General features: G+C 33.9%; 2 protein-coding genes across 2 annotated transcripts; one reads left to right on the top strand and one right to left on the bottom strand.

Annotated features, from left to right (window-relative positions):
- The first annotated feature begins 8,619 nt into the window (after nt 1-8,619).
- On the top strand, nt 8,620-12,635 carry LOC132735100 (lambda-crystallin-like). Its single transcript, XM_060722005.1, has 6 exons — nt 8,620-8,765; nt 9,631-9,865; nt 9,978-10,139; nt 10,780-10,974; nt 11,759-11,864; nt 12,373-12,635. The coding sequence occupies exons 1-6, from the start codon at nt 8,722-8,724 to the stop codon at nt 12,600-12,602; spliced, it is 972 nt and encodes a 323-aa protein (XP_060577988.1). The 5' UTR covers nt 8,620-8,721; the 3' UTR covers nt 12,603-12,635.
- Nucleotides 12,636-16,642: 4,007 nt separating this feature from the next.
- LOC132735099 (lambda-crystallin-like) lies at nt 16,643-20,490 on the bottom strand. Its single transcript, XM_060722004.1, has 6 exons — nt 20,334-20,490; nt 19,484-19,718; nt 18,614-18,775; nt 18,077-18,271; nt 17,686-17,791; nt 16,643-16,933 (listed from the first exon to the last, which is right to left on the bottom strand). The coding sequence occupies exons 1-6, from the start codon at nt 20,369-20,371 to the stop codon at nt 16,707-16,709; spliced, it is 963 nt and encodes a 320-aa protein (XP_060577987.1). The 5' UTR covers nt 20,372-20,490; the 3' UTR covers nt 16,643-16,706.
- Between the last annotated feature and the right edge of the window lie 524 nt (nt 20,491-21,014).

A 21,014-nucleotide genomic window follows, 5' to 3' on the forward strand; every position in this document is an offset into this window, starting at 1 on the left:
ACATACAATGGTCAAGCACATTGAGAGGAAGTGCAGTGCACAAGAACCATAACTCTACCTTGACTAATTACAGAGTTATTGCCCTTTGTTACTTTTCCTTGTCCGTGGCATAACTTGAAAACTACTGGTTGGAATTCAAAACAACTTCATACAATTGTCAAACACAATAAGGGGAAGTGCAGTGCACAAGAACCATAACTCTATCTAAAGTAATTACAGAGTTATTGCCCTTTGTTGTTTTTCCATTGCTTTTTTTTGTCCGTTGCATTTTCCTTGTCCAGAGCATAACTTGAAGACTAATGGTTGGAATTCAATATAACTTCATACAATGGTCAAGCACATTGAGAGGAAGTGCAGTGCATAAGAAACATAACTCTATCTTGACTAATTACAGAGTAATTGCCCTTTGTTACTTTTCCTTGTCCGTGGCATAACTTGAAAACTACTGGTTGGAATTCAAAACAACTTCATACAATTGTCAAACACAATAAGGGGAAGTGCAGTGCACAAGAACCATAACTCTATCTAAAGTAATTACAGAGTTATTGCCCTTTGTTGCTTTTCCATTGCCTTCTTTTTTTGTCCGGACCATAACTTGAAGACTTATGGTTGGAATTCAATATAACTACATACAATGGTCAAGCACATTGAGAGGAAGTGCAGTGCATAAGAACCATAACTCTATCTAAAGTAATTACAGAGTTATTGCCCTTTATTACCTTTCCTTTGCTTTCTTTTGTCCGGACCATAACTTGAAGACTAATTGTTGGAATTCATTATAACTTCATATTAATCACATTTAGTGATAGTTCTAGTTTTCTATGGAAATAACAGGGGGGCGGGGGTGTTATTAGTGTTGGGGCATTTATTAAAGCATATATGGCATGTAATTAAGTAATAAGCTAATACCTTAAGGAAAGAAATTAAGTTAATGTTACATATATTCAGTGCTATAAACTGCTATTTAAAAATTGAAATGAAAATTTTAATATGTGTATTATGATATTTGTTACTTTTTCTGCAATCATTGTCCCTAAATATGATAAAAGCGATTACATTATTATTTTTGCATTTGAAGGAAATTACTAAGGCCAGTATCTCATTATACTCAGCAACAGACTTTCTTGCCCAGCTGGTCTAGTATCCTTATATCAATTTTTACAGCTAACAGGGTATATATAACCTTCAGCCTGCTTAGAATTTACCCATGTTACCAGTGCAGACCAAGATCAGCGGGCCTTTCTGTGCCACCTGATTATGGTCTGCACTGTTCGCTATTCGTCAGTACATATTTTTCCTTAAAAATTGATGACTGGTCCTGTATCATAATATGGATTAAGTGAAATCTAAATTAATAATTAATTGTAATACTTTAAGGAAAAAGATGTGAAAACTGGAAATTTCCTAGAATTTGTTGATTTCATGCAGTTGAATCCACTGTTATAAGTGAATTTATTTAAAACTTTAAACAAGATCAAAAGATTAAGGTTTTAAACAGTTGTATTGCACTTAGTCATCTGAGTATTTCGCTTAACCAGCATATATATATTTTAAGATCAAATTGATGTATCCCCGATTTAGCCTATTTTTGTAGTATTGAGTCTTAAGAGTTATTGAATTTTGGAAAGAAGGACACAATGAGGAAAGCTTATGAGACATCGGTGCAAGCTCGTGGAGGGGCGTCTGAGGTTTTTCTCCACCAGTTATGCTGGAAAGTCGCCGTATGGCCTTTACATAGTTGAAAAAGGGTCATACAACCTGACCAACCCAACAAACAGCACATGCATTACTATTCATATTGACTTTATATTTTCCCGGACAAGGCTGTATGCCAGTCTCATTGTGGTTTACAAAAAACTATTGCAGTTTTACACGATATTTTTACTGATTCTCGATAATTTCATTCTTCTTTATTCTGTGCTGGAAAAAGTGACTAGGTGCAAAAGTTTGATACTGTAAAAAATGGATTGTAAATAAGAAAGAACTGTTGACATTTAAATTGTAGTGTTGTTTGTCATATTTAAATACTGTTGAATTTTACAATCATGGTGTGGTAGGGGATATTACTCATGTAAATAAGCATTATGATTATGTTCACCTTGTGTGTGTAAACAAGATATTTTATTGATTTTTTTTTTTACTCTACGCTTGTTGATGTGTAGAGATTTTCAGCATATGTGTGAAGTTATATGACTTTAATGTAGGAATATATATGATTGTGAATACTTATCTGGAATTTTTTTTTTTTGGTCTCAAGCCTTCCTTTGTATCTCCCTTTATGGGTCTCTATTTTTGTTTCCATGGTGGATATTTTCTACTAACAAATGACTAATATGAAATATCATTATCTTTCGTTTTATTCAATTTTTCATTGTACATGTAGTTGATTTAGGATTTCTCTTGTTTTTCTTTTTTTCTTTTTTTTTTGTGATACAATTGCCAATGTATCAATAATATAAGTTTCTGCATCAGAGATGTAGTAATTTACATATTTAACCAAAGATATGAAATATATATAAAAGTTTTACAGAAACATTCCAGTTATTTGCAGATTACTATTATAAACAATTCCAAATTAGAAAACTTCCAATGTTGTTGTTTTGTTTTTAGCTCACCTGTCACAAAGTGACCAGGTGAGCTTTTGTGATCGCTTTTCGTCCGGCGTCCGTCCGTCATCCGTCCGTCCGTCGTCCGTCCGTAAACTTTTGCTTTAAATGACATCTCCTCATAAACCACTGAGCCAATTTCATCCAAACTTCACAGGAATGTTCCTTTGGTGGTCACCTTTAAAAATTGTTCAAAGAATTTAATTCCATGCAGAACTCTGGTTGCCATGGCAACCGAAAGAAAAATCTTTAAATATCTTCTTTTAAGCAACCCTAAGAGCTAGAGCTTAGATATTTGGCATGAAACATCTTCTAATGAGTGTCTACCAAGTTTGTTCAAATAAAAGCCCTGGGGTCAAAATTGGCCCCGCCCCAGGGGGTCATTGATTTTCCCTATATGCATATAGTAAAAACTTAAAAAATCTTCTTTTAAAGAACTCAAAGAGCTAGAGCTAAAATATTTGGCATGAAACATCTTCTAGTGAGTGTCTACCAAGTTTGTTCAAATAAAAGCCCTGGGGTCAAAATTGGCCCTGCCCCAGGGGGTCATAGATTTTCCCTATATGCATATATAGTAAAAACTTAAAAAATCTTCTTTTAAAGAACCCAAAGAGCTAGAGCTAAGATATTTGGCATGAAACATCTTCTAGTGAGTGTCTACCAAGTTTGTTCAAATAAAAGCCCTGGGGTCAAAATTGGCCCCGCCCCGGGGGGTCATTGATTTTCCCTATATGCATATAGTAAAACTTAAAAAATCTTCTTTTAAAGAACTGTAAGAGCTAGAGCTAAGATATTTGGCATGAAACATCTTCTAGTGAATGTCTACCAAGTTTGTTCAAATAAAAGCCCTGGGGTCAAAATTGGCCCCGCCCCAGGGGGTCATTGATTTTCCCTATATGCATATAGTAAAAACTTAAAAAATCTTCTTTTAAAGAACCCAAAGAGCTAGAGCTAAGATATTTAGCAGGAAACATGTTCTAATGGGTGTCTACCAAGTATGTTCATATAAAAGCCCTGGGGTCAAAACTGGCCCCGCCCCGGGGGTCATTTATTTTCCTTATATGTGTATAGCAAAAACTTAAAAATCTTCTTTGAAAAAACCCAAATAGCTAGAGTTTAGATATTAAGCATGAAACATCTTTAAGTAAATATCTACAAAGTTTGTTCAAATAAAAGCCCGGGGGTCAAAACTGGCCCTGCCCCAGGGGTGTCATTGTTTTTAACTATATGTGTATAGTAAAAACTTAAAAAATCTTCTTTTAAAAAACCCAATGAGCTAGAACTTAGATGTTTAGCATGAAACATCTTCTTATGGGTGTCTACCAAGTCTGTTCAAATAAACAAATAAAAGCCCTTGGGTAAAAATTGGCCCTTGGGGGGGGGCCTATATACAGGTGAGCGACCTCAGGGCCATCATGGCCCTCTTGTTTTGTTAAGCTGATTTAGTTAGATAAAATTTTGTCTATTATAATTTTTAGGACGGATGTACCAATTCCAAAATGGGGTAATGATTAAATTAGATATTCATTTATTTAATTTTAATGCATATTTTATTGTTATTATATTAATGATATTAATAAAAGAAAAATAGAAAAGTATTTTAGTGCATTAATTTTTTCGAAAATCATGATATTTTATTAGAAAATCTTGAATTGTATGAGACAAATTATAAATTCTCTTTATATTTCAAAAATACTTGCAGTTTTCTTGATTTAGTAATTACAGGGCTGAGTCAATATCCTTTAATAGTAAATATTTTCTGTCTCAAAATCTCTTAGTTTTTAATGAACATGTAATTTTCTATTTGTTGACCTAATAGTGCTATTTAAATTTAATTTCATATGCAGGCATATTTCATTTTTTATTCTTAAAACTTTTATACAAGATACATGTGTAATTGGGGAAAAAATGGCTAAAATATTTTGAATTTTTACTATAGTGTTAAAAAAAAGTTCTGGTTTACTAATAATAGTAAATTTTGACTTCAGACAATAAATTGAGGACATGTATATAACTCTACTAATTACTACAATTTGGCTTGAATCTGGCCCAAACAAAAATCACCACAAAATAATATCATTTTAGACAAACTTTATATACATATACATGTACTGTTGTAACCAAGTACATAAACAAATATATAGTAAAATGTAGTGATTTGTAGTCTTTGACTACACATATGCATTGGTAATATGCATATCTTTATTTATTTTTTCAATTAATGATTACACACATATTCCTTTTTTTTTCTAAATGTACTATTACATAGATACTTTTATTACACATATGCATTTGGTACATGCTTTAAGTGTGTAATTATTTATAACACTGTACACATGAATGCATAGATTATGTGTAATATTATAGAATGATTTATTACATATAAACAATGTTAAAATGACATTCACTTGTCTTTAGATATGTAATAATAATGTATGAGTGAAGTTTGAGATGTTTGATTTCTGCCACTTGTTATAGATTCCTGTTATATGTTAATGTTTTAATTGGACTGATGTTAAAACTCCTGTAGAAATATTCTGAAGGTCAAATAAAATCCCTTAACAAAAAACGTGTTGATTTTTCCAAAAACCTTATGCAGATTATGAATGGTGATTTAAGTAACGCTAGTTGACTGCTTTCTGGATGGGTGTGTAGCCAGTAATGGCATCAATGTGGAATGTGGAAATGAAAAGAATCCACCACGAATGGGATCCGAACTCACAACTTCCGAATTAGGAGCCCAATGCTGTACCCCTTACACCACGCTTCCGTAAGTTCTACTTGTGGTTTCACTCTACACGGAAATAATACCAAGTCACAAACACTTGTAAGGAGCAAGTGATGTGAAGTTGGTGACCTTTATCACTCAAATTATTTGCCCCTCGCCGCTGTTCGTTGAAATTTAGTTAAGGTCTTTGGATTTTTTTCTTGCCATTAAGCTATCAATCGATATTAGGAGCGATCCGTAGTTCTACTCCGGTGCCTGTTCGTGTCTCAAAGTTGAAACTTATATAACTTAAACAAATTATGTTAATGACTTTTGTTCTAGAAATTCCCTGATTATGGTAGGCACTTCGCTATTAAAGCATGTTAGCCAAATTTTATAAAGTATACATTACAAGGCTCTTTAGGGAATAAATGATTAGAATTCAGAACATCTCGTGTCTCAAGTTAGGTTTAGTTAAGAATATAGCCATTTTTGTAATTTTATGTACAGTATGTGCATAGTAATAATTTATTATCATGGACTTACATCAAATAGGTTTAAATGACTGTCAGACATTTGACCCTCCATCCCTGTCTAGATCATGGATTATGACCATTTCGACCTTTATTATAATGCAATTCATATTAATTTTTTTAGGCAGTTAAATATGATATCTTACAGTTCAGTTCAAACTAAAGTTACCACCTTTGTGAACACGATATACATAAGTTTGAAACCAACATCTGGTCCTACTTATGTTAGTTTATTTGCTATATGTTTTTGCAGGTGTACATTTATTTGCTATACTTTTTTGATAAAGTCGTTTTTTCCAATTTGCGCATAGAAGCTTGTTCAAACGTGTTTGATCATAAACAAAAAGATAGAATGAGAAAATGTATAAAAAGTAACTATATTTACACAAAAAGTATTTCAGTGCTACTATTTGTTGAAAATATGTTTGTCTTTTTTTAATAATAAAAATAATAGTTAAAAATGTAACTTAATTTAGATAAAGTCTTTTGCTTTTAAATAAAATATGTAAAATTGCCAAATAATGCGCGCACATATGTAGCACATCATGCATTCACCTGTCCTACCATGCGCACACATGAAGCACCATGTGTTCACCTGTCCTACCATGCGCACACATGAAGCACCATGCGTTCACCTGTCCTACCATGCGCACACATGAAGCACCATGTGTTCACCTGTCCTACCATGCGCACACATGAAGCACCATGCGTTCACCTGTCCTACCATGCGCACACATGAAGCACCATGCGTTCACCTGTCCTACCATGCGCACACATGAAGCACCATGCGTTCACCCGACCTACCATGCGCACACATGAAGCACCATGCGTTCACCTGTCCTACCATGCGCACACATGAAGCACCATGCGTTCACCTGTCATACCATGCGCACACATGAAGCACCATGCGTTCACCTGTCCTACCATGCGCACACATGAAGCACCATATGTTCACCTGCCCTACCATGCGCACACATGTAGCATACCATGCGTTTAACACTTAAATAATGAAAAAATATCGCTGTATTTAATCTTTGACAAGAATACTTTACTACACGCGTAAGTAGTTAATACAAGTATAATTTAATCAAATTTAAGAGGTAAACTGGCTTTTATATATTATACATGTATATATAAACCAAACGTTTTTGTAAAGATACATGCTGTAGAGATATGCACTTCACCCTCTCAAAATATATTCTTATGAGATGATAAAATCAATTTATCCATTATAATAGTAGCTACATTTTTGGAGAGAGAGAGAAAGATATATTGAAAATAATCTAAATTATCAGAAAAGAGAACCACATATCTAGAATAAGATTAAATGCACGAAAGAAGCAGCGGAAATCGCAAACCGGAAACCGGATATGAACCAAAGCATCGATGATTGAGCTAAGCAGGCGTTTTGATAGCGGCTTCTGTAGGTGTTCGTTTTCCCAAGGTTATAAATATTATGTATCAGCAACCAAAGTTTTATGCACAAAAAAGTAACAACGTATTATTCATGCAGAAATCTGTTAATAAATTTGTATAAATCAACATCACTCATGTTATTTGCAAGTATCTGACTGCATTAAATTTGGTCGCGAAACTTGGAAAAAAAACCTAAATTGATACAGACTTGCATAATATACATAGACTTGCGTAATATACATGTCTTATAAATCTCCGAAACTTTTTATGCACATACAGCCTTGATATTTGACATAAAGCATGCTCCAAAAAATTTACGCTTATATAAACATTGCACGTTATCCATGCGCAGTTTTAATGCAGTCATTTGCAGTTTAATCTGCATTAATTTTGGTGACATAAGGCAAGTTGCATTTGTTTATTGTACTAGTATGTCTTAATTTTTCACTTCATAGATTCAAAATAATATGTATCGGTTTCTAGAAGACGCCTTTAAGGAATGGATGAAAATAACATCTTTATACCTTAAAATGCAAAAGTTATACCAATATTATCTGGGACACAGGCTCTGCCATATATTCAAACGGAGGGCTTAAAACAAAGATCACTAAACCTGATTGTAGATTAATTTCGAAATTATCTCGAAAGCTGCCTCTGTAGATTTTCACTATTGCGCGTTCATTTCTAGATCCAAGATGTCTTTAAAAACTAGGTGTAGCCTTCGTCGCGAATTATCAAACAATTTAAAATTAACTCTAAATTGTACACATTGAAACACATTGCATGAACAAGAGGAACAATGAAGCATTAGATGAATTATTGGCCTCGACTTTGCGGGTCGGGGGTGTTTGTTCGTGGGGGTGGGGGGTAAGGCAAATAGATTGCCCTTGTCTGCCACAACGGGCATCGATCCGTGTCCTATTGTGTATGTTTGAAGGTCTGTGATGTGCATGTAGATTTACTATCGGAAAACATAATATTAGTGTTAATTAATATGAAAGGGATTCTCCCTTAAGAACCAGCAGAGAATTGGTATAAAAGCCGAGGAGTTCCGATATGACATTAATGACAAAACAACCTCGTTTTGAAATGTGCATAACGCGGATGAAATGTCGTTACAGAACTATATATTCTAAAATAAATGATTCGCCTTATTCAAATAGTTGAATGCTTATTTATTTATGAAATCCAAGCTACGCAGGAGATCTTAATTAGCTCATATAATTATATTCTTTTTTGTAAAGTTTTATCGTTCTATATTTTTATGTCTGTATGTTTGAAAGAGATTGCGTTACACAAAACACATATACAGAATATGTGTGGCCTTGTGAAAGAAGAAGAACTCCTTTCATGACAATGCAAAAAGATAAAAAATAGTTTGCGTTATATGTAAAGTTGACGTGCAAGAACTTAAAAACAGTTGATACCCCGGCGTTTCATTGTTCATAAAATTCGTAAAATGGCATCAAAATTAACGAAGGAAAAAGTCGGCATTATTGGAAGGTATGATATAAACATTTTATAAAATGTATCATAATCAATGTCACTTTTTTCTTCAAAATATCATTTTATATATTCTATTTTTTAAAGGTGGCAAATCAATTTTCTAGTCCGTGTCTTGGTTAAATAGGAAAAGCAACCTTTCGAACGAAGTACGGTATTTGGCCATCCGTACGTGGAATTATGTCCAACATTTTTCAAAATAGCATTGATCAAATTAAAGCGACCATTTTTTTGTCGTTTTGATGTGTAGGAATTGACCACGAGGGCCGTATGATGGTCAGGCAATCGGAACACCTCAATGGTTATTTATTATCGAAAATTGACGGATTCGATTGCAGGTCTGAGCTGGGACTTAAAATATAAAAAGATATTTTAAATGACACATTTAACGTCCAAACCCGTAGGCTGATGTTAATGCACGAAAAAGCTGCAATAGCCATATTCTTGCATAAACGTCTGTTTCATCATATGCTTTCCACGTGCTAGTGCGTTATGTTTAAATAATGAAGCTACTAGGGCCGTCATTGCATTAAGCTGTTTTGCGTGACACCCTATTTTTGCATGACGCCCTACGTCACACATATTGCATTAATCTTTTTTGCGTGACGCCCTTCGTCACTCATATCAAAAAACGCATTTTTTCTTCTCTGTTAATTTACCTGGATGCATGGTGTTAATGCAACAATATTTCTTTAATCACGAGTCTTGTAAGCAGTCAAGTTGTCTAACATCCAAATTCTATACAGTCAAACTTCATTCGCTCGAACTCGGAAAACCTGTGCAAATTTGTTTGAGAGAGCGGTAGTTCGAGCAAACCGAGGTTGAACTATATATAGTATATATAATAATATTATTTTTCTTGTAGTGGCCTAATTGGACGCAGCTTTGCTATGCTTTTTGCCGCCGCCGAGTATGAAGTATGGTTGTACGATATTGAGAAAACTCAGCTCTCCGGAGCTTTGGAGGATATTAAAGCTCAACTGAAAGAACTTGACAGTCTTCAACTTTTACGAGGATCACTGACTGCAGATCAACAGTTTAATAATATAAAAACAACCGATAACATTGAACAGTGTGTTAAAGACGCAGTCTTTGTGCATGTAAGGTTTTTTACATCGCTATTTTATTTTGTAAAACATTAAATATCTTAGTGTGAACGCTTTTGAATGAAAAACAAAGTTTAACTTGATTATAACTTAGTTTTCTTTTCAGGAGTGTGTTCCAGAGCGTATTGAACTAAAGACTTCCATTTATGCTAAGATAGATAAAATGCTGAGTGACACCTGTATACTGGCGACATCTACAAGCGCTCTACAACCATCAAAACTAGCAGCTAATATCGAGCGCAAAAATAGGTTCATCGTCGTACATCCGGTACTTTGAACATTTCCTCTTTTTGTTTCATGAAAAAAAAATCACAACAAAAACAAACAACATAAATATATTTCATGTAGGCTTAGGTGTAATGGATAGAAAAGATTTTTTTGCAGGCGGGTGTAGGAGCACCAAACATTTGTTTAGTTATTCAACTTTAATTCTAACACGTTCCGCATTTCGTAAATACGGCGTAAATTTATTTATTTACATTAAAGTTCTCAACTAATTTTGTAAATGTAGAGTTCAAAATTATTATTTTAATTGATTCTATATCTATCATATATGTGTATGGAAGAGATATTAATGTATAGTTGCGATATGACAGTTTTCCCAGCATGGTTTATTTTATTTAATTTCTTAGCGTTTGGTCATCGTGATTCTACTAACATGTTTTTCGAGTCATAAAACGAAAAACACCGTAAAATGAATAAATAACCTTGACGTTGTAGTCGAAGTGAAATATGAGCAAACCATGATGTTTTACCACAAGTACAAGGGTTCTGTCGTCAATACAACTTGCCGTTTAAAAACAACTACACATGCAATTATATTTCTTATTTCCAGTTTTTTTGTTCATTTGTCAAGTTTTATAATAACTATTATTCTGTGTTATAATTATATCACTTTCGTTTGACAGACGAATCCGCCATTTTATGCACCATTAGTTGAGCTGGTACCAAGCCCATGGGTAGATTCAGACGTGGTCCCGAAAGCGAAAGCAATTATGGAAAAGCTTGGCCAGGTACCAGTGATATTGAAAAAGGAAATTGAAGGTTTTGTCTTTAATCGTATACAGAGCGCTGTGATCAAGGAAAGTTGGAGACTTATAAATGTAAGCTATATCCGTTTAACATGTTCACTTCAATGGCCCCTGTAGGCCAAAAGATGATCAAAGCTATTAAAAATGCCGAAAACTATTATGTTGTACTAAAGATTCACAAAGATTGTTTGGTGTTTTACTTGAACAGTTGTATTGAATACAAAATTTGCACTCTTGTACATATACAATGAAATCTGTGGTGGGTGTACCTTTTTGAAAAGCGATGTGGAAAGCCATAAATCGCCTTTTTTATGCCATCGTTTCTAAAATTCCTAATCTAAAGAACACTAAAAATTATCCATACGCTGTACTAAATAGTTCGATGGCATTTAAGCAAATCAGAATCAAAAACTTTTTTAAAAATGAACAAAGAAAGGAATTTCTTGAGAAAAAAGACTTTTTTTAGCGTGTCATAAAACATACAAAAAATAATAAAAGAAGAAGAAGAAAAGAAAAGAAAAATATTATTGAAACAAAGATATGTAATGGCTTTAATAGTTCATTAATTTAAGTAAAGTGAAATAAACATTCAGAAATTCTCACGGTTTCCCTTTTCGAAAGAAATACTGATTTTGCTGTGAAGAAACATTCTACGTTTGGGTTACTAACAAAAATTAATGAGCGGGGTCATATGAAGTAATGCAATATTAAAAAAAGTTATAGAAGAAATTAATTACTTCCTGAACCGTCATTTTGTTTGGGTTTTCTGTCTTATGTAGACCACAAGGAGTCACGTTGGTACAGGCACCGTGCATTTCGATTACCTCAGTGTACTGATCACACGTTATTATTCCAGGATGACGTAATTGACGTCGAGGGTCTGGATAAGGTCATGACGGCGGGATTGGGACGTAGATATGCTTTTATTGGACCTTTTGAAACCATGTACTTAAATGCAGACGGTAAATATACCCATTGCTATATCGAAAAATGAGGGAATCCATATCAGAGTTGAGCAAGCTGCATGTATTTAGCTGAGCGTAAATACATATACATATATATGTTCTTAATTCAATACTAATAATTAATGGAAGGAAATGTATTCATAACCATAAGTAAAGTTGAAGCGGTTGCCATTAATTCAAGGTGTAAGCGTCTCAACCGAGGGGTCGCGGGTTCGAGTTATACTATAGGGTCAAGACCATGTTTCCTCATAAAAGAAGCGGACTCGTCAGAAATTCATATATAAGCTCACAATCGAGCTGAACACTTTAATTTCAATTAATTAAATTACACAAAATGCCCTATTAATAGAGTTTCAATCCGATAAAAATCGTATTTTCGGACGGGAATTAATTTGCTAGTATCAAAAATGTTTGAGAAGATAATGCATTCTGAGACAGTGTATTATTGCTATCTCTCTGTAAAAAATGTTGCAATATAAAACAATGTATAATACATATATTTCAGGAATGTACAGCTATGCAGACTGGTATAAAACAATGCTTGAAGGAATAATGGCCTCATTCCGAGAACCAGTCAATTTTTTGTCAGGACCAGAACTTGATCAAGTACAGTCTGAGATGGAACAAATGGTACCCATGGATACGCTGCCAGCCCGCAGAAATTGGCGGGACAAGCGTCTGGCTGCCTTTGCTCAGTTACAGAAACAAATGGACGATGCTGAAAAAAATAAATAATGTTACCAAAATTTAGCTCGACCAACTGTTAAAGTCTGACTTTTATTTTTTCTTTTAATAATGTACCCTAGGTCATTTTTATAATCAAATTTGCTCTGCTTATATTCATACGTTCTTGACCAATCGGAACACGACGGCTATTATTTATAATAGCCGTATCCGAAGTTTGACGGAAACGGTCGGAAAGATGCGATCAACACTTAACCTGCTAAAAGTATTTGCCGCAAATATTTGAAATTCTGTAAATGCCACACACAGTTGTTCGTCATTAAATATCCAAGATCACTTTTGTAATGTAATTATCGCGTTTCATCACTGAAACAAGAACTACATTTGTATATATTGTATACACTTTAGTATTATACTCATTGTTATAGAAGTTATAATTAATAAAAACTGATGAAAAGAGATAAACAGTGTAGACAGGACTGATTTTAAGAAAATATGAATGCTAGAGGCATTTTTATAGTACAAGTTATATCTTGAGTGTTTTAACCTAATATGGGTATGCTAAAGACGATGAGGGTGGATACCAAGAAAATAAAATTGACCTTGTCCTTCAAAAGGTCAATTCAAAATGGCCGCTTGTCAAAATCAAATGATTATTTAATATGATCAGATTTTAATGAGATTGGCCACCAAATATAGCGATAATAAGCCTAATGGCTCAATTAACAGTATATACAGTACTGTTTTACTAGCGCGTTAAGGTATAATAATAAGATTGAAAAAATCACTTTTTATGTTTTTTTACTTGACTTATATTTAACAATAAGCTTAGTTTATAAATATTACCAAAGAATAAATATTTCGTAATAACAAATTAATATTCCATAGTTACGAATTAATATTTCGTAATAACGAATTAATATTTCGTATTTACGAAATAATATTTCGAAACAACGAATCAATATTTCATAATTAAGATTTTATATTTCGGTAAAACGAAATAATATTTCTAATTGGGAATTGTTATCTCGTAAAAACGAATTCAATTCCGGAAGAAGTGTGGAAAATATCACTTCATGTGTTCCGTAATTTTCAACATTATTTGTAGCTATGATATTTTTTTAAGTTGTTCATTGTGTTTTCACATATTTTGCACTTATTGTGGTATTTATGTTTTAAAATGAATATTTTAAAAAATTATTTTGAAATGTCAAAAAATGTCATTTCAATGCCATAAACACAACACAAACCGAGACAAAAAGTGTTTTAAAATATAAACTGCACCCCCTCCTACCCCCCCCCCCCCCAAAAAAAAAAAAAAAAAAAAAAAAAAAAATAAAATAGGATATCTTAATGTAACAGCAAAGTTATCTATAAAAATATTATTTGTTGTAAATCGAGTAATATTTTCTTTGACCATATAAAAGTCACGTGGGTAGGCTACATAGTAGAGGTGTTAAAATATAATTGTAATACACCCTTTGTTAGCCATTGAAATAGTATTTAATGTATAAAGGATTTTCAAAAATGGTTATTATTCAGAGCGGGCGCTATGGTGCAGTGGTTACACTGTCTGCCTACAAATCAAGGGGTCGTGAGTTCGATCCCCCGCTACTCCACTGAACGAATAAATGACTACGAGATTGACCTAACCAGGACATAGACACAGAATGACGGCAACGATAGAAACAAGAGAAGACCTTAACGGAACAGGAAACAAGTACAAGACCGAAGACGACGACCGATAACAGAAGGAAAAACGAAGACAAGAACTGACAACAAGCGAACAAAGACGAGGACCGACAACATAAGAACAGAGGCAGGGACCGATAACAGAAGAACTGGCAACAACCGAACATAGACGTCCACTGATAACAGAAGAACTGGCAACAAGCGAACAGAGACAGGGATCGATAACAGAAGAACTGCCAACAAGCCAACAGAGAAGTGGACCGCTAACAGAAGAACAGGACAAAGACCACTGATAACAGAAGAATATAGACGTTGACTGATGATAGACGAATGGAGACGGTGATCGATAACAGAGACGGGAACCGATTACATAAGTATTGACAACAAGAAAACGGAGACCAGGACTGATTACAAAAGAAAAGAGACAAGAACCGATGACAAAAACGAACTCGAGAACCGATAACAGAACAGGACAGGGACCGATAACAGAATAACATAAGATGGGAACCTATGACAGAAAAATTGACAACAAGAAAACAAAGACCAGGACTCTGATTTCAGAAGAATAGAAGAGAACGGATAACATAAGAACAAAGAAGAACGAAGACGACGATCGAAAGCACAAAAACAGAGACGAGAACCGATCTAACAACAAAAGAACTGAGACCAGGACCGATTACAGAAGAGCGAAGATCACGACCAATAACAGAAGAACTGACAACAAGAGAACTGCGACGAGGACCAATAACAGAAGAACGAAAGTCACGACCAATAACACAATACCTGACAGCAATGCGACGAGAACCGATAACAGAAGAACGAAGACGACGAACGATAACAGAAAAACGAACACCAAAACCCAAGGGTACTCAGAGAAAAATGCCTTTAATTAATGTATATTTTGTATGCACACGTTTTAACTCCCTCACACATCTTAACGCTGAAGGCATAGAGTGCCAGATAAAATCTAGCATATAGGGCAGGAAAGAGTGTAGTGTTCGCTGCGTAAACCCTAAATATGTTTAAATGCCTTAAACTTTTCAGTACTATTTTTAATATATTTCTTCTATATTACTATTATATTAGCCTAAAGAAAAATGTCTACCATCTTGGATTTTTCGGCCATATTGGATTGTTTTGTGCTTTTAATTCTGTTTTGGTGTCTAATTTGTTTTTACCTAAACATGCATTGTGACAAATTTCAGGCTTTTCCTTTCTTTGATATATCATCCATTTATAATAAAGAAATTTGGCGGCCATTTTTGTGGTCATTTTAAATGGCCATTTCAATGGTCAAGATCAAGTTTTTCAATTCGGTATCCACCTTTATCGGATTCAGCATACCTTAAATAGGTAAAATACACCAAGATACCACTTGTACTACAAAATGCCTCTAGCATCTTACAGGGAGCCAAATTCTCAAAATCAGTCCTGTCTAGTGCAGTTCTTTTAGAGACAAGATTGAAGTATGTTGTTGATATTGGTCTGAAGGATGTACGTTGGTGACGTCAACTGATTCAAATTTGAAAATGGAACATTGTACTAGCGCATTAAGTTAGCTTAACTCCACTTGGGTCAAGAAGCCTTAAAACCTAAAATTTGAAATTCTTGCAAACACCTAATAATGTACTTTAATGAAAAAATCTCGAAATATACAAACAATATACTTGAAAATCGATTTTGTACACGATTTTTAGCAAAGCGTTGCGACTCTATTCATTTTTGAGTCATTTGGCGCAATAAAATGTTAACTCTTGGAAAACATAGTGAGGGAATGGTATGAAATTTTGAAACATAAGTTATTTGTCCATATCTACATAAAATAGCACACAGGTCTAAAAAAATAAATACTTCCAGCCCCTTTATACTAAAAGACCCCAGTGGAGTCCCTTTACTGAAGAAAGAAGATCATTTTCATTTTAAAAGTCACATTGTGAAGAGTGATATTATAATTACCGTTAGTAGATGTTTGATATAATTAGACGATGTTAGTAAATATTTCGGCATTTTTAAAACTATGCAAATTTCAGAAATTCAAATGGCTTTTCAAAAGTCAAAATTCGACGATTATCAAATGTTCAACATGTCATTAAATTTTGGCAATGACTTTCCAATTTTTATCAGATCTTTGATGACAACCCCCTTTTTTTTTGCTGGTCAGAAAATAAAAACTGAAATAAGGTCATTTAATGATAAATCGTACAGCATGATTAATTGACCATACAAATAAGCTACCGCAGGAAAATAAAAAAGTTATTTTCAAACAAATAAAAACTGAATTACAGTATGTCATTCCAAACTTGATTCTAAATAACTGAGAGACTTAGCATAACATCAAGTTTGCGCATGAATGTTTCCCATACTCTGGAAGAAGGATCAAAATAAAAAATAAAACGACATTCTAATTTTAATTTTTATTGAATTTCGTAAAATTTGGTGAAGCAAAGCGAAGTTCATGTAATGCTATTTCTTCCCTTCAGCATCGTCCATTCTCTTCTGTAACTGAGCTAGGGCTGCAAGTCGTTTGTCCCGCCAATTTCTGCGGGCTTGCAGACTATCCATGGGAACCATTTGTTCCATTTCAGACTGTATTTGATCAAGAACTGGTCCTGAAAAACTGTCTGGTTCCCGGAATGTTGCCATTATACCTTCAATCATAGTCGCATACCGGTCTGCGTAACTGTACATCCCTGGAAAATATAGCATGTTTGTTTGTTTTATTTTACGCCTTTTCCCAACAGTATTTCAGTCATATAGGCGGGTAGTTTCCTAACCGTCGTTCCTGGAGAGTTACACCAGTACTAGACTACATTCCTCCGTGATAACTACCAAAGCATCTCCCGAGGATCGAACCCACGCCACAGAAGTAACTGGATTAGAAGTCATCGACTCTAACCCCTCGATCACGGAGGCGGTAAAATATAGCATGAAACAAACAGGTTATATGAGAATGCATTTCATCCTCTAACATCTTCATACTTGAATCCGGTTGTTCGGAAACAAGAGGAACAAAACTGGAAGCTTGGTACTAAAATTGGCATCCGTCTAAACTTCACGCGAATTTCCATTTTACTTGATTGGAAGGGACTTTGATGCATTGCAAAATATTGGATTACTTGTAAATGTTTACTTTTACACAAATTCTATAAACCCACTGTGCAAAGTAAACTTGTGTTTGAGAAAGTTTTAAAAAAAGTGTGACACTTCTTGTATATGATCAAAGGTATTCGCTAAGGATATGTTCTGTTATTGAATAACACAAACAATCACATGGACTCTGGTGATTCTTGCAGACGACATGGACTGTAAGATTGCTTTGCAGCTTATGAACGATCCTCTAAAATCTTATAGACCAGTAAATTATTAGTACATTGAAACACACATGTGAACAATATGAATTTTAATACTATGGAATCAAATCAGATGTTAGTTTGGTCCTTACCGTCGGCATTGAGGTAGGCAGTTTCAATAGGTCCAATAAAAGCATATCTACGTCCTAGTCCTGCACTCATGACCTTATCCAGGCCTTCGACGTCAATTATTCCGTCCTGAAAGAATACCAGGCTACCGTTAATAATTGAACAGTTTGAAGAAATAACTTTGTTTAGATCAATATTGTTTTAAATAATAAAAATGCGATAAATTTTGTACAATTTAAAATTTATCCGAAACAATTGCATAAGAAAATGCTAACATTAGGAACATTTGAAATTTATGATTAAAGATTAAATGTATACAGTTTGGATATTCCTTTGGGTAAAATTGGAAATGGAAACAAAAGAATTAAGCACATGGTTTGATAAGTTAAGTTACGAAAAATTGTACAAACTTACTTTAATAAGTCTCCAACTTTCCTTGAATATAGCATACTGGATTCGGTTGAGGACAAATCCGTCTATTTCCTTTTTCAATATCACTGGTACCTGGCCAAGCTTTTCCATAATAGCTTTTGTTTTCGGAACCACGTCTGGGTCTGCCCATGGGCTTGGTACAAGTTCTACTAATGGTGCATAAAATGGCGGATTCGTCTGTCAAACGGAAATGGTATAATGCATTGTATGGAATTATAGCACATGATAAAATAACACATAAAGACATCATAAGCGTTTTCATAATAACGTGTTCTTTTTAAGAACCAGTCAATCCAAGGGAAATGTTGTTTGGTATAAATGCAGTCTGCGTAAGTTTTTAACTTCATCCATTCCTTCAAAGTATATTTTAAGCTTGGAAATATTACTCAAATGCATCATTGTTCAGTGCTATTTCCACCCGTACGAGACCTGATTTATTCACTCCGGATTCATTTTAAGGGTTTATTGATTTAATGAAATACAAAACAAAATAAAACAGGATTGAAAAAATCCAAGTACCGGATGTGCCACGATGAATCGGTTTTTGTGCTGGATATTAACTGCCAGTTTGGACGGAAGGAGAGCACTTGCAGATGTCGCTAGTATACAGGTGTCACTCAGCATTTTATCTATCTTAGCATAAATGGAAGTCTTTAGTTCAATACGCTCTGGAGCACACTCCTGAAATACAATACGTAACCGATCTTTAACTGTTTGTTTTGTTTCAAAGCTACAATTCGTAACAATTGTCTTGCAGAATTCACAGGAATACGAATATATTGACTGATTTTATTTGAAAAACAAGAGAATGTAATAGTAAGCATAATGTGTGTCTGTTTTTTTTTTCTCCACGACATTGAATGTCGTTTGGACACGTACAAATTAATGCATTAAAATGCATGGACGTGTATCTACTTCATACCCACACAAAATTAAGGCCCTAAATAAGCTAGTCTTTCCTTTGTTTTGATATATTACTGGTATACAAAAGCAACAATTCATAATAGTTGATAATTTTCACTGGATTATAGATTTGTTGCTGTGTTTTGAACTGCAGTAAATGTCATGCAATCATTTATTTATTTATTTATTTTTTTTGCATATTTTAACTTTTTGTAATTCCGTAGATTTAACATGTAAATAACTTTCTTTGTTCACTTGATAATATTTTATTTTTTGATACATTTGTAAATTTTTAAGGACAATTAGCATGAATCTGCATGGAGACCCGCTGCTTTCAATACAAATAATACAGAGATACCAGCTTGAAACAAATAAGTTGGGCCACAATTATTTCATTCGAATGTCATGCCGTATATCATTAAAATTCATAACAATACATTTACCTTATGCTGCAGGTAGCTAGATTATATATAAGAACATACTTACGTGCACAAAGATTGCGTCTTTAACACACTGTTCAATATTATCGGTTGTATTTATATTATTAAACTGTTCCTCTGCAGTGAGTGATCCGCGTAAAAGTTGAAGACTGTCAAGATCTTTCAGTTGAGCTTTAATATCTTCCAAAGCTCCGGAGAGCTGAGATTTCTCAATATCGTACAACCATACTTCATACTCGGCGGCGGCAAAAAGCATAGCAAAGCTGCGTCCAATCAGACCACTGAAAGAAAGAAAAAATATTACTAAATATAGACGTTGAAAACGTAATACCTACTCTTGTCAAATTAATACTGTCATGGCCATAGGCACTTGGTTTCGGGATTAAACAAATCCTTTTGAGAGGTTTGTAGAACGTTTTTTGTGTTTTTTTTTTAATGTAGATGTCTCGATTCTAAAAACGTTATTTTTCCGATGTTACTAAAAATAGTTACATTCAATCTACAAACCTCCCAAAAGGGTTTTTATCCCGAAACCAAGTGCCTATGGTCATGACAGTGAGGGGAAAAAGCTACTGAACCAATGACATTCTGAAAAATCTGGAACATAGTTCTGCCTTTATTACTTGTAAATTGGAAATAAATAAGTGTTAATAACACGTACTATATAGATCTATAGTTCACCGTATTCTTAAAATTGAAAAAGCACACTAGATCCATAATTATTTTTAATATGTTGCAATTAAAGATAATGTCATTTGTAATTATAATTACATACATTATCTATATACATGTACATTTGATACATGATACATGCACAACAAAAGCATGCCAAACATAAATATGAAAATTGAAATAAATATCCTTTTGATAATATGATTTGATAATAATTATCATACCTTCCAATAATGCCGACTTTTTCCTTTTTTGTTGCCATTTTAAGTTAATTTTGTTAACAACTGAACACCGTGGCTAACTCAATCAATGATATTAATTCATGAACTGTCAATTTGACAACGTCGCGAACTGATCGTTATCTCTGTTCTAGTGTCACATTGTATTTGTATATTTCTTATCTTTCACAAGGCCAAACACATCTTCGCATATGGTCAACAGATCAGCGGTCTCTTTTCAGAATTTTACAAAATCATATGGTTTTTCAAAAGATATATGAATAATGTGTACATGGAACATACGCTCGTTCGAACACAAATCTTTTTAATGATATCAATGCAATTCATTGCAATATACAAGAATATATATATATATATTTTTATCTTTTAACCTGCTATATTTGTGAAATGGAAATTCTCAGTTTTTATTCTGGAACAGTTAATTCCAAGGTTAATTAAAGTGATTTCAATATCAAAACACAGAAGTGGAGCTACCAACGGTGTATAGAGCCTAGCTGGTCGTGCTGAAAACTGGCCCGGATCTACATGCTTGTGTCAAAGTCTAGTATCTTTTGATTGGAATCAGGACATGTAAACTGCAGGACAAACACTATTGGACGAGCGATGAGTCCAATATAGGTTCTCAATCGATGTATTAAACGCAATGTTTTGTAGTACTATAGCCTT

This window comes from Ruditapes philippinarum, unplaced genomic scaffold (assembly GCF_026571515.1).
Source record: "Ruditapes philippinarum isolate M1 unplaced genomic scaffold, ASM2657151v2 ctg497_1_1_1_1, whole genome shotgun sequence".
Taxonomy (NCBI): Eukaryota; Metazoa; Mollusca; class Bivalvia; order Venerida; family Veneridae; genus Ruditapes; species Ruditapes philippinarum.

What these genes read in the sequence shown, in the direction of transcription:
- LOC132735100 (XM_060722005.1), top strand. Translation starts at nt 8,722, where the DNA reads ATGGCATCAAAATTAACGAAGGAAAAAGTCGGCATTATTGGAAG. An exon ending in AAAGTTGGAGACTTATAAAT is followed by an intron (nt 10,975 to 11,758) that starts GTAAGCTATATC and finishes TTATTATTCCAG; the next exon opens with GATGACGTAATTGACGTCGA. An exon ending in CATGTACTTAAATGCAGACG is followed by an intron (nt 11,865 to 12,372) that starts GTAAATATACCC and finishes CATATATTTCAG; the next exon opens with GAATGTACAGCTATGCAGAC.
- LOC132735099 (XM_060722004.1), bottom strand. Translation starts at nt 20,371, where the DNA reads ATGGCAACAAAAAAGGAAAAAGTCGGCATTATTGGAAG. An exon ending in AAAGTCGGCATTATTGGAAG is followed by an intron (nt 19,719 to 20,333) that starts GTATGATAATTA and finishes TCTTTCTTTCAG; the next exon opens with TGGTCTGATTGGACGCAGCT. An exon ending in AAAGTTGGAGACTTATTAAA is followed by an intron (nt 17,792 to 18,076) that starts GTAAGTTTGTAC and finishes GTATTCTTTCAG; the next exon opens with GACGGAATAATTGACGTCGA.